This window comes from Cajanus cajan, chromosome 11, assembly GCF_000230855.2.
Source record: "Cajanus cajan strain Asha chromosome 11, NIPB_CcT2T_4, whole genome shotgun sequence".
In the NCBI taxonomy this organism is placed as follows: Eukaryota; Viridiplantae; Streptophyta; class Magnoliopsida; order Fabales; family Fabaceae; genus Cajanus; species Cajanus cajan.
In genome coordinates, this window is record NC_138527.1 from 31,339,834 (window position 1) to 31,352,518 (window position 12,685).

At 33.8% G+C, this 12,685-nt stretch overlaps 1 protein-coding gene across 2 annotated transcripts; it reads left to right on the forward strand.

Moving 5' to 3' along the window:
- Positions 1-3,920: 3,920 nt before the first annotated feature.
- On the forward strand, positions 3,921-8,686 carry LOC109801197 (protein trichome birefringence-like 2). Of its 2 annotated transcripts, XM_020362209.3 has the most exons (5): positions 3,928-4,851; positions 6,057-6,249; positions 6,338-6,528; positions 6,997-7,155; positions 8,080-8,686. In XM_020362209.3, exons 1-5 carry the CDS (start codon positions 4,196-4,198, stop codon positions 8,420-8,422), a joined length of 1,542 nt encoding a protein of 513 aa, XP_020217798.1. In that variant the 5' UTR covers positions 3,928-4,195; the 3' UTR covers positions 8,423-8,686. The 2 variants fall into 2 exon arrangements, with proteins under 2 accessions (XP_082922538.1, XP_020217798.1); XM_083066412.1 differs by lacking the exon at positions 6,997-7,155 and having other exon boundaries at positions 3,921-4,851.
- The last annotated feature ends 3,999 nt before the right edge of the window (positions 8,687-12,685 follow it).

Here is a 12,685-nt window from a genome sequence, read left to right on the forward strand (position 1 = left end):
TGGGAGCAGAGCAGGGTTAGGTTGGTGTGCTGAGGAGAGTCTGCAGCTGGCAGATGGCGTTTTATTATTTTGTTGTATTTAGCTATTTAGTATAGCGATGCTGAATGTATTTTGTGCACTCTAACTCTGGCCAGGTTTGGACCTTGTATATATATATATATATATATATTCTAGACACTATATGTATCTACTTGTTCGTTTCTGTGTGGTGTTCTGGTGTATTGTGCTGTGTGTAGTGACCAGTCGGGTCGTTACACTTTAGTGGTATCAGAGCAGTTCGAGTCTAGTGGAACACTCTGTGGGGGTGGTCCCTTTAGGCTTTTGTTGTGCTGAGCTCTGTGTTGTGTTGATTTCTTTGTTGATTGTTGTGAATGAGAAGAGGTACAAGGTGAACTTGATCTGTTTGCCTTTAGTGGATATTGACATAATCTTAGGAATGGATTGGTTGTCTGCCAATCGCATTCTTATAGATTATGCCAATAGGAGGTTGATCTTTCCTCAGGTGGAGGATGAGCTGTTGATTTCAGCTAGCTAAGCTGAATCATTGTTGAGAGTTGGAGCAGAGTGCTGTTTTTTGCTTACTGCCATGAGTGTGGAGACCGATAGGGTCATAGCTGAGATTGATGTGGTGTGGGATTTTGCTGAGGTGTTCCCGGATGAGGTGCCTAGGTTGCCTCCTACTAGGGAGATGGAGTTTAGCATTGACTTGGTTCCAGGTGCGGGGCCAGTGTCGGTGGCTCCTTATAGGATGGCCCCTGCTGAGCTAGTTGAGCTGAAAGGTCAGTTGGAGGACCTGTTGGAGAAGTAGTTGGTGCGACCGAGTGTATCGTTGTGGGGTGCTCCCGTGTTGTTGGTGAAGAAGAAAGATGGAGGTAGTCGACTGTGTGCTGAGGAGAGTCTGCAACTGGCAGATGGCGTTTGATTATTTTGTTATATTTAACTATTTAGTATAGCGATGCTGGTTGTATTTTGTGCACTCTAATTCTGGCCAGATTTGGACCTTGTATATATATATATATATATATATATATATATATATTCTAGACACTATATGTATATACTTGTTCATTTCTGTGTGGTGTGCTGGTGTACTGTGCTGTGTGTAATGACCACTCGGATCGTTACATAAGATATGATCTCAAAAACGGAGACCGAGATATTTAAATGAATATATTTATTTCTATAAAAAGTCAAATCTATAATTTTATTGGAAGATAAATTTATGTCCTATTAGAAGTTTTACCGTACAATAAGCTTTTAAATAAGTAATTATAAAGGTTATATTAAACTTTAAAATAAACTTATATTATATAAACAAATAACAATTAACTCTTAAAAAACTTAGCCTACATATTTTCACCGTTATCTCATGCATTGAGTTGTAATGATTTTAATTTTTGTAGTTTATAAAATTATTTTACATATTTTCCTATTGATTTATTATAAAATAATATCATAAAAGACCTATTATAATTAAAGTGTTAATACGGTATAGTAATGTTGCATCTATTTGTTACTAATAAAATTGTAATATAATAATAATAATAATTTTAATTTTAATTAATCCAACTTTTAGATCATTAAATTTGTAAAATATAAATATGTGAACTAAATTAACTAAAGTCGAATTTGATTGGTTAAATCAAATTTAATTCAATAAAAAAATTAAACTAATTTAATTTGATTTATAGCATTAATTTTATTAGATTATTCGAACTAATAAATATTATAGGTTAAATACTTCTTTTGGTCCTTTACAATGCTTTTTTGTTTCAATTTAGTCTCACTTTAATTTTTGGTTTTAATTTGGTCCCCAATAATTTAAATCGTTCCAATTTGGGACTTTTGTCTAAATGATTTAAACGGAGTTAACTGGTGGCCACGTGGATGCCAGGTGGATAACACGTAGGTGGATCCAAAAATACTTGAATACACCTAGAACCAGAACGGCCCGTTCTGGTTACATTATTGGTGTGTAAAATTTGCACCTGGAACGGGCCGTTCCAGGTCCAAAATTAAAACATCAACAGTGTAACCAGAACGGGCCGTTCTGGTCTAGAATTTCGTGCACAAAAAAATCAAAATACAAAGCATTTTTTTAGGGAAGATACAAAGCATTTCAAACACTAGATTTAATAATATTGTTAATGAGGATTAATAACTTCAATCAGTAAACATTTGAGCTATACAGTATATCATTAAGGATGATGCAGTGTATCACTAAGGACAATGGTAACAAGTTTTATTTCATTATTAGTCAAACTGGAGTGAACCACTTACTACCAAATTGACACTATACAGTCAAGGATAAAACGAAATAGTATTTTTCCTTAAAGTCATTGACGATGTACCCCAACAATAACAACCTGTTCTTGAGGAGGTACCCCTAAATCTTGAATTTTATTTTCAATTTTTGAAATATATTGCGGCATTTTAATCAAGATTTTGAACTGGATAAATTCAAATCAAAGAAATATTTTGGAAGGTCTTATCTTATTTGATTTTTTTTAGTTTTATTCATAAATGAATATTAATTTATTGTATTTTTTATTTATTATATATTTATTAATATAGGTATAATAAAAAAAATATAATAAAAAGCATGGCGTTCTGGAACGGCCCGTTCTGAAACCAGAACGGCCCGTTCTAAAATCAAAATGGTCCGTTCTAAAATCAGAACGGCCCGTTCTGGTTTCAAGTTTTTTCAAGAATTTTGGTGTCCACGTGCGCATCCACGTGGCATCCACATAGATGCCACGTGGCCAACAGTTAATTCCGTCTAAATCATTTGGACGGAAGTCCCAAATTGCACTAATTTAAGTTATTGGGGACCAAATTGAGACCAAAAATTAAAGTGAGACTAAATTAAAAAAAAAATATTATAAGGGACCAAAAGAAGTATTTAACCAATATTATATTAAAAAAATAAAATTTAAGTACAAATTTTTAAATATAATTTATATTATTCTTCCATCAAAATTAGAGTTTTATCTCAATTATATATTAATATGATTTACATTAAATATAAGTACATAAATTTTTTAACTCTAAATTAAAAAATAATATCAACCATATTTTAATAACTCTACTTAACTTTTTATCTAATTTAAAAAAAAAGAAACACTATAAAGGATAAGATGACATGTGCGGCCACATCAGTGTGCTCCTGCTCCAAAAATCTTGATGCACGTTGTCCCACATTCACCACGTGTCGCCTTCACATTGCATGCACTCGTCGGTGCATCACTCTTCACAACCATCACCACATGCCCTTCCTCCTTTTATTTTTCTACCTTTCGGTGACGCCACGTCTCACATACTTCCATTGCATTTCCTATGCCCAACAACAAACCAATGCTTCCGGGGCCTTTTCTTCATTTACCAAACTAACCCTCAACCTCTCTACATTAATGCACCCTTACCTTGCCATTTTCGGCTAACTTTATTATCACAAAATTCATAAATCTCAATTTGCCAATTCACATGCCCAAACAAATCTGCCATTTACTTCATGTACCGTTTTTTTAAACTCCACTTATCATCATTTATAATCATCATGTAAAATACATTGGTAGGTCTTGATAAAGTATGCAAAGTAATGATCATTGTGAAAAACTAGGTAAGTGAAGCTTTGCAGTTTCTATAGAGTAATCTTTTCCACTTGAGATCCATCAAGTACGTAATTGAAAAACATTTTTATTCCAATTTTCTACTTATAGACGTCATTTCCTAAAATTAAGAACCAAATCTAGACAAATAAATTTCTCGAAATTTATTTCCAGTCACTCTAATTTAGTTAATAATAATAATAATTCAGTCAACCCTACTGTAACATTTAATTATGGTTTTTAACGTGAAATTAATGGGGTAACTAATAAATTAATAATCCCAAGAAAAAACAAAAAATTGTAAAACAAATGCACCATAAGGAAGAGGGACACTTACTAGTAATACTCTCTCTTTCTCACTCACTTCACACACAGATTGCACCCTACAAAGGTGCACACTTCGCAACACAACTTTCTTCTTTTCACTGAAACCCCTTTTTCCCTTATCAGATCGCATCACTGTTTTCCTTCAAAACGACACCGACTTGAACCACAAAGCACGTTGTTATTGTCGTCGAAACGCGGTTAACAGTGTTCTTGTTCTATGCCTTGACTTTGTTCGCTTCGTTGTTTCCACGGTTGCCATCATGGACTCCTCTAAGAAACTTGTATTCTCGGAACCCTTTATGTCTCAGAGGAGGAAGGTGATTTCTGGGTTCAGTTTAGGTGTTGGGGTTTCTCTCGTTTTCTTCACTCTTCTCCTGCTCAACAACACTTCCCTCACCGCTCCCAAAGTTCAAGCCTTTCTGCAAGGATCTGATTCCAACTCTTCCTTTTCTTGGCATTTTCCCTTCACGACTCGTTCTCTCAACGGTTCCGTCAGTTTGCTGCATAGGGCTGAAGTGAACGTGTCAGGGGAGCGTTTGGGGAAAACCCTTGTGGGGAATCAGAAAAACGAAAGCTTGCATTTTGGAGCGGAGGAAGAGCATTCTAGTTCTGTGAAGGATGTTAGTTTTCTCGGGGAGGGACATGCGCACGTGGGAAATTCGTCATGCAGTGGTGGTGGTGGAGATGGAAAGTGTGGAGAGGGGTTGGTTAAGGAAAGTGGTAATTTTAGTGTTGGTAGTTTCCGTGGGGAGTGTGACATCTTTGATGGGAAATGGGTGAGGGATGAGTCGAAGCCGTACTATCCCTTGGGGTCTTGTCCCCACATCGATAGGGATTTTGATTGTCATCTTAATGGGAGGCCTGATAGTGAGTATGTGAAGTGGAAATGGCAACCAAATGGGTGTGACATTCCAAGGTATGATGCTTCTTTTCTTCTTGTTTTTCACTGACAATTGAGAGATGTTAGTTATCTAGAGTGGGAAAAAACATGTTGAAAGACAATTTGTATCATGTGTTATGATTTATTATGTGCTATTATGTGAGTGATAAAGAGTGAGGAAGATTCAATGTGATTGTGATAATAAATTAAAAGAAGAATGATATCTTGCTAGTGAACAATTAATATGAAGGACATATAACAGAAACTGGGTCTTCCTTATTTTAGATGCTTGGGAGTTTTTATAACAGTGGGAGAAATGTAAAGAGAAGGTAATGGGATACTTAGAGAGGAAGGGATAGAAGGGAAAAATAGTTTACATTTTCTGTGTATGCTTTTTTATTAAGGGGAGAGGTAAAAGGATTATAGGTGTCAAGTTGTGAAATGGTATTTTGGTCCCTGGAAATGTATGTACCTCTAATGTGTGCTATTCTGTCTTTATATTACAAAGTCATTTCACATTACTCCTGACGAGAGATAGCAAAAGAAGCAAGTGAAACAAGTTTGAATATTTAAGGATTGAATCACACTATATGTTAGGTAACAGACGAAAGTGTGAGGTACATCGTCAAGGTCCACAATACTTGTTTACTCGTGTGAAATTACAATTTAATCTTTATAAAATGAAATAAAGTGGCTGAATTTATGGGTAACATCATATAACTGACAAGTGACAAGAATGTAAATTGAAAGAAAAACTATTACCCTCTGTTACCCACCATTTTGAGAGGAACAAAAAGTTAGCTTGAAGGAGAATTGTTTGTTTTACACTCCCTTCCCAGTTTTAAACAAAACTAGGGGAATTGTTCCCTGACCGTCCCTTACCCTAACATCACTCTAAAACTCTCTTTAGGAGTATTAATAACATTCAGTAGGCTTAGGATTATATAATTTAACAGGTCAGATTATGGGATCTAGTGATCTACAGGCAATATGGAACGATTTGCCATCTGAGTTTGTGAAACTTGGGCAGAAAAAGAGGGAGGGGGGAGGGGGGTGATTAGGGATCTTGAGTCATGACAACTTAATTTACTTTTCTTACATTTGGTGTAGTAATTCAGTGTTTTAACCTCAGTTTTGGTTTACAGTCACTTCAATTATCAAACCATTGACAGTCATTTTAAATCATACAATATATTAAAATGTATTGCTTTTTTTTGTTAATTGTTGATGTCACCTCTCAGTTTGAATGCAACTGATTTTCTGGAAAAGTTGCGAGGACAGAAGCTGGTTTTTGTGGGGGATTCACTGAACAGGAACATGTGGGAATCCCTGGTGTGTATCCTACGTCAAAGTGTCAAGGACAAGAAACGTGTTTTTGAAATTTCAGGAAAAACAGAATTTAAGAAGAAAGATGTCTATGCTTTTAGATTTGAGGCAAGTTTCTGGTTATCCATGAGATTTTGCTGAGTATATATCTTGTAATGGTGTCTCATTGAATTTTTTTCCTTTGCTGTATTTATAGGATTATAATTGTTCAGTAGATTTTGTTAGTTCACCATTCATTGTTCAAGAGTCAACTTTCAAAGGCATAAATGGGTCCTTTGAGACATTAAGATTGGATTTGATGGACCAGACAGCTACCACCTATCATGATGCTGATATCATAGTCTTCAATACAGGTCATTGGTGGACCCACGAGAAAACATCTAGGGGGTGAGTTCTGTCTGTTTGTTAAGTAAACATCACCTTAACATTGTCTATGGCTCAATGCTTCAAAGTGCTCTTGAAATATGTAGATTAGAGTGACGCTACTTGAAGATGAATAAAAACATAATTTTAGCATGATATTTGATTCAACCTTCTGCATGCCACATGCTTATAATTTTGTTATTTAGACTGCTTTTCCAATCAAGATATTAATCTCGTCTTCTTCACACCACCTATAATTTTCTGCCTTATAGTGCTGACTGTTTGTGAATTATGAAAGAACTTTGGCATGATATTTAATGAAAGTTGTTGCTTAGTTGCAAATTTGTCACGAGATTGGATTTTTAATCAAGATGTTAATCTCTTTTGCCTTCTTCACTCCTCTATATATTTTTCGGCCATATAGTGGTTACCATATGTGATCCTCATAAGCAATAAGGTTTTTGATTTTGGTGTGATCCGGTACTGTTACAGAGAATATTATTATCAAGAAGGCAACCATGTATACCCCAGACTCAAAGTTCTGGATGCATATACAAGGGCATTGGCCACTTGGGCTAAATGGATCGACAATAATATTGATGTCAATCGAACTCAGGTTTTCTTCAGAGGATACTCAGTAACCCATTTTAGGTATTGGTCTTTTACATGGCTTCCTAATTTTAGTTCGGACTTGCTTCCCTTTCATTGGCTCTAAAATTAATTTTAGGTATTGGTCTTTTACATGGCTTCCTAATTTTAGTTCGGACTTGCTTCCCTTTCATTGGCTCTAAAATTAGTTTATGGCTGGAAATTGATGTGTTATTATTTAGAAATAGACATGCAAACTCTCTGAATTCCTATCTCTTTGCTATGTTAACTCACCCTTCTGCAAGTCTTTTTATTTACATATTAATGAACATGTCTTTTTATTGGAAGGATGAGATTGTGGAACCAAGGGTAGTATACGTTTAAGTCTGTACATTGCACAAGATCAGTTTATTCATTTCCAAAACCAAGAGATATAATGATAAAGTTCTTAGCTGGTTATTGTGATCAGTGATCCCCTTTACATACTTGAATATTTTTTCTTCCTAGGTTAAATTTCTTTAGCTATTTTTCCTATATTATTGCAGTGATTGGTTTAATACCTCAACAGGTTATTTTCAGAAAAATCATATTATTTGTGCAGGTTTGCCTTAAATATTTGATATTGTATTGTTGTCAACTTGATAGATAGCCAATTTCAGAATACCATTTACTTCCAAAATTGTATTTATAGCTTTTGTGCCACAATCCAGATTATTATTTGTGTACATTATCAATGCACTTATTCATATTAATATAATGTTCAATACATGTTAATCTCTTACCATTTAAGTTACCTATTTTATTAGAATTAATAATATATATGAACAAAATTGGACCACTTACTATTTGACTTACAAGCAATGGTTAATGCAGACTCCATTATCCTAGGTGGTGATCTCAATTTTACTACTCACTATTAACATGCTGATTCATATTCATCTGATATGCCTTGATCAATTATTCCGATACTGCTTGACTTGGTTTCAGGGGTGGACAATGGAATTCAGGAGGACAGTGCCACAAAGAAACCGAGCCAATATCTAATGGACAGCACTTACGCAAGTATCCATCAAAAATGAGGGCTTTTGAGCATGTCATCCCAAGGGTGAAAACTCAAGTGATATATTTGAACATTAGTAGACTTACAGATTACAGAAAAGATGCACATCCTTCTATATACAGAATGGAGTATAAGACCGCAGAAGAACGAACCTCTGCTGAACTACACCAAGATTGCAGTCATTGGTGTTTGCCTGGAGTACCTGATACTTGGAATGAATTACTGTATGCTTCTCTCTTGAAATATGGTAAAGGCCATTGGAAAAGCTGAGAAAAACTCCTCAAAATCATCCCACACCCGATTTCTGATTCTTTATACACATTCAACACATGTATATTCATTGATTTCTCGCATCTGGGTGTCCATCACAAAGGGTATCTTGAGAGTTATAATTTGTGCTGAAGATGATTGATTAGAGTGACAAGTTTATGTGTATTTTCTGTGTACATCTACTGGCTACTTGTCATAATGAATACCACGAAATCTGTAAAATTTGTAGATTGAAAGCATGATTTGATTCTTTGCCTTGGATTAGTTTAAGGAAATGAAGTATCAAATTTATGAAAGTGATTCCTTATGATGCTTGGGACGAGGGAAAATAGATCACAAAAAAATAATGTTGTTTAAAATGAAAGGAAACTCCATTTTCAATTTTAAATCATTAATCTTCTGCATATTGCAATGGTATTGGGAACGTGCTTCCATTGAGGTGTTAGCACGAGATGGAATACTTGGTACCTTCTTAATTTGGCCATTGCTTTAACCAATACTTAATTTAAGCTAAATAGACATCGGCTACTACTATCAACAGTAACCTCTCAACTTTCATCATGTTTATTATGAGGACTATATGGTGATTTGTTCCCTCATTGAACTACCAAATTTTTGTTGGTGAACTTAAAATATTAAATTCAAGGATAACCAGAAACGTGGCCTTGGTTGAATGGTTGATTGTTGACTTCAACTTGAATTTTTAAGCATGCATGGTTTATCATATACTAAAACCAATAATTGTTAAATGTAAAAGTGTTCTTTTAGAAATAAATGTACTTAATACGATTCTATTTGGTATTCATGTAAACCGTTCCTACCTAAGAACTAAGGTTTGTTTCTTTCTATTACTTTTGGGACATGCCATATTTGTTTATTAGGAAGCGTTTTTATATGAAGAGGATAAAATTGTTTACCATTGACCCCTGGACAGCTTCGAATGTCAGTAAAATCAGAAATGCAACAGTGTAAAGGTGAGGGAGGGATCATGGGGGCATGATCATTACTCACTCCATCAACCTTAGAAAGAAGACTCATGCTTTTCTAATAAAGTAAATGTAATACAATCCAAAACTTTTGAGGAACTAGAATTGTACTATTCTTTTATTGCTCTTAAGGACATTACTAACAACACAAACAAGCATACAAGCATGGAAAAGGGAACACAGATAGGAGAAGAGACACAAGTGGAATGGAGTGATCACAATTACCTACCTACTCATCTGCAGAAACTGAAGAGAGAAAGGAATTCTAGTCAGCTGCAAATTGAGTAATTTGGACAGCACAAGTTGGTAACTTCTCAAAGGAAGACCAACTTTGTTTATTACATCCTACATCAAGAAGAACTATATAGTTGAGCAATACATAGTGATAGAGCCAATAGGGACCCCATTGGAATCCAGTGCCTTTTTGTGACTTGCCGGTTTGCCATGCTGTAGCCAAAGCCTCTGCTCCTTTTGGAGAATGCATATATGCTTCTGCCACTCACAGAGAATGCTTGAACACATCCCTTGTTGATTAGAGAAGGCAAAGCTAAGCACAAGCAAACTGTTGAAAGTATGAGAGTGTGAGGGGTGAGGACCCTCTCACACTCTTTCTCTTCATGCTTCTTTAAGAACCATGGATGGATGTTTGCCAACAAAGCTCCATGCTCACCAGATTCAGTATTTGATATATTGGTTTGGAGGATATCCAAAGGGCTCTACAGAAAACCAGTGGAGAAGTTAGCCTCTGACCATTGTTTTAAATAGTTGTTGATTGAGAACTAAGAAAGTGTTATCACCACATCATCTTCTCATTATCCATTTGCTTCTTACTTTTTTATTTAAAAAACCATCAAAAGTTGCAATATAGAAACTCATGAAAGAAAAAACTACTGTGCTCATTAAAATAATTAAATGGATTAGAAAACATATACTTGATTTATTGAATCTAAACATTAACCTAATTACCTAACTTTTTCTTGAATCTTAATCTAACACTAACCAGGACAGACCTAACCTAACTGTATTTTTTAACCTTTTTCTTCTACTAGTTTACATGGGAATGAAGTTTTGAGACTCCTAACCTAATTTGATAACCTCATTCTGTTGTTCTACTATTTAAGCTGTACATATAATATGTTCATATTGCATTTGGGACTTCTATCTTGACTTCGCCAAATTTCAGCTTTTTTATTTTTTACTTGATACAAACATTACATATTATATTAGCTCACAAAGGATTTTAGGAAATATAGAATGAAATTAAATAGTGTCTATAGAAGATATATCAAATTGAAAATCTGTACCATGAAAGGATACGAATGTCAAAGTGTCAATATAAACTTTAAACATGGGCACCCACTCTCTCCTTTTTAATTCAGGCTTGACTTTTGATAGTAGGAGGCTTTTATAGTTTTATTGCATCAATGGATCCACTTACTAGACCCAAACCCCACTTTGTTTTCAACAATAATTTTATATATTCTTAATGAATCAGTTAAATAACCCTCTTAAGTACTTCAATACAGAATTATTTAACACATGTTTTGGCTTCCAAGATATTAAACACGTTTGCACTTCCTGTTTGGAATAATTAGAAATATGTTAAAGAGGATTTGTTAAAACAGTTTAACATCAATGATATATTATTATGAATTCCCACTCTCCACTAATTTCGCTCTGTCTCACCATTCAGCTTCAACATAGTGGGGGCAAATCCCCCCACTAACTTTTTGATATTTAATTTATATATATATATATATATATATATATATATATATATATATATAATACTCATTTTTCATATTTAAAATTAGGTTTCTTTACTTTTTATTTTTATTTTTTCTTATTTTGTAAAGACTGTTAATATAGTAATTTTTAAAGTATTTTTTATAGTATATATAATACTCCTTCTATCTCATAATTAATATCGTGTTTAAAAAAAATGTCTTAAAATAAGTGTTATTTTAGGTTTTTACTGTTGCTAATTATCACTTTTTATTTATACCCTTCATAATTTTCTTTAGGAAGAGATTATTGTATTATATTGTTTACAATAAAAAAGACTAATCACAAAATTTCTTAATCTATATAAAATCACATAGGACAACACTTATTATAAGATGAAGACGGTATCAATATATACCTAAGTCATGTGAAATGATTAAGAAGTAACAACTAATCCAACCTTATATTATACTATTTTTAAAACGAAAAAAAGTTAAAATTTTGATATAAGATATAAAACAATATATGATTATTTAGTTATTTATATATAAAAAAAATTAAACGTATTAAAAATAAAAAATCATTCAATATTTTTATAATATAAAATTTCATAAAAAATAATTTGATATGTATGAGCATTATTCCCACCAGCCATGCCAGCACACTTTGTTTTATTCTTTTTATATACCGTAAAGTTTCAAAATACCATGATTTTGATTTCAGAGCTAAAAATAATCTTAGCCATGTATGAGCTATACTGTGTTGTTTATCCTAGTTGTTCATTAATCCCTATCATGTGTCTTATTTTCATAATTTCTAGGGGCCAATTCAACTTTTCTTTTGAAAGAGTGATTAGTCATCACCAAGAAGTGAAGCTCTATATTTTATGTAGTCACAAAAAGTAGCAGTCAATACAATAACTTGAATATACCCAAGAGTCACTTCTCTTTCTCTAGCTGGCTTTACAGATAACCAAAACTTTCCCTAACACCTTTGATGAATTTTGCAAAATATGGCAGTGATCTCCTTCTCAGATATGCACACAATCATAGCTGCTAGACAATCCATTCAGGCTTTTGGTTTGCCTCTTCTTCAAGCAAGAAAAAAAAATTGTTTTCTTTTAAGTCCCCTTTTGGAATCTTTCCTTGCTGTTTTATTTATTACTGTTGCCACTTGTTATTTGTAGATGCCATCAGCATTGCCTATTACAACACTGTAGGTGATCACAATTCACAGCTTGTTTTATGAACTTTTCATTGTGGCCATTGGTATGAAACAACAAACCCATTTAATTAACTTGGTCAAAGAAGGGGAAAAATCCAATTAGTCCCTAAGATGAATGGAAGAAATAAATCAGGGAAAATAGGGAAAAAATTAATTCTACTTTTGCTGAAAAGTGAGTTGGATTCTTCTTGTTGCCTTCATAAATCATAATAGAAACTATCATTATTGTCCACCACTTTGCAATTTGGACAAACCACAACCAACAGAAAATGTTAAGTATCTCTAAGTTGGTTCTGAATTTGCAATCAAGTTTTGGGTCCCTTATAAT

What these genes read in the sequence shown, in the direction of transcription:
- LOC109801197 (XM_020362209.3), top strand. Translation starts at nt 4,196, where the DNA reads ATGGACTCCTCTAAGAAACTTGTATTCTCGGAACCCTTTATGTCTCAG. An exon ending in TCTATGCTTTTAGATTTGAG is followed by an intron (nt 6,250 to 6,337) that starts GCAAGTTTCTGG and finishes CTGTATTTATAG; the next exon opens with GATTATAATTGTTCAGTAGA. An exon ending in TACTCAGTAACCCATTTTAG is followed by an intron (nt 7,156 to 8,079) that starts GTATTGGTCTTT and finishes ACTTGGTTTCAG; the next exon opens with GGGTGGACAATGGAATTCAG.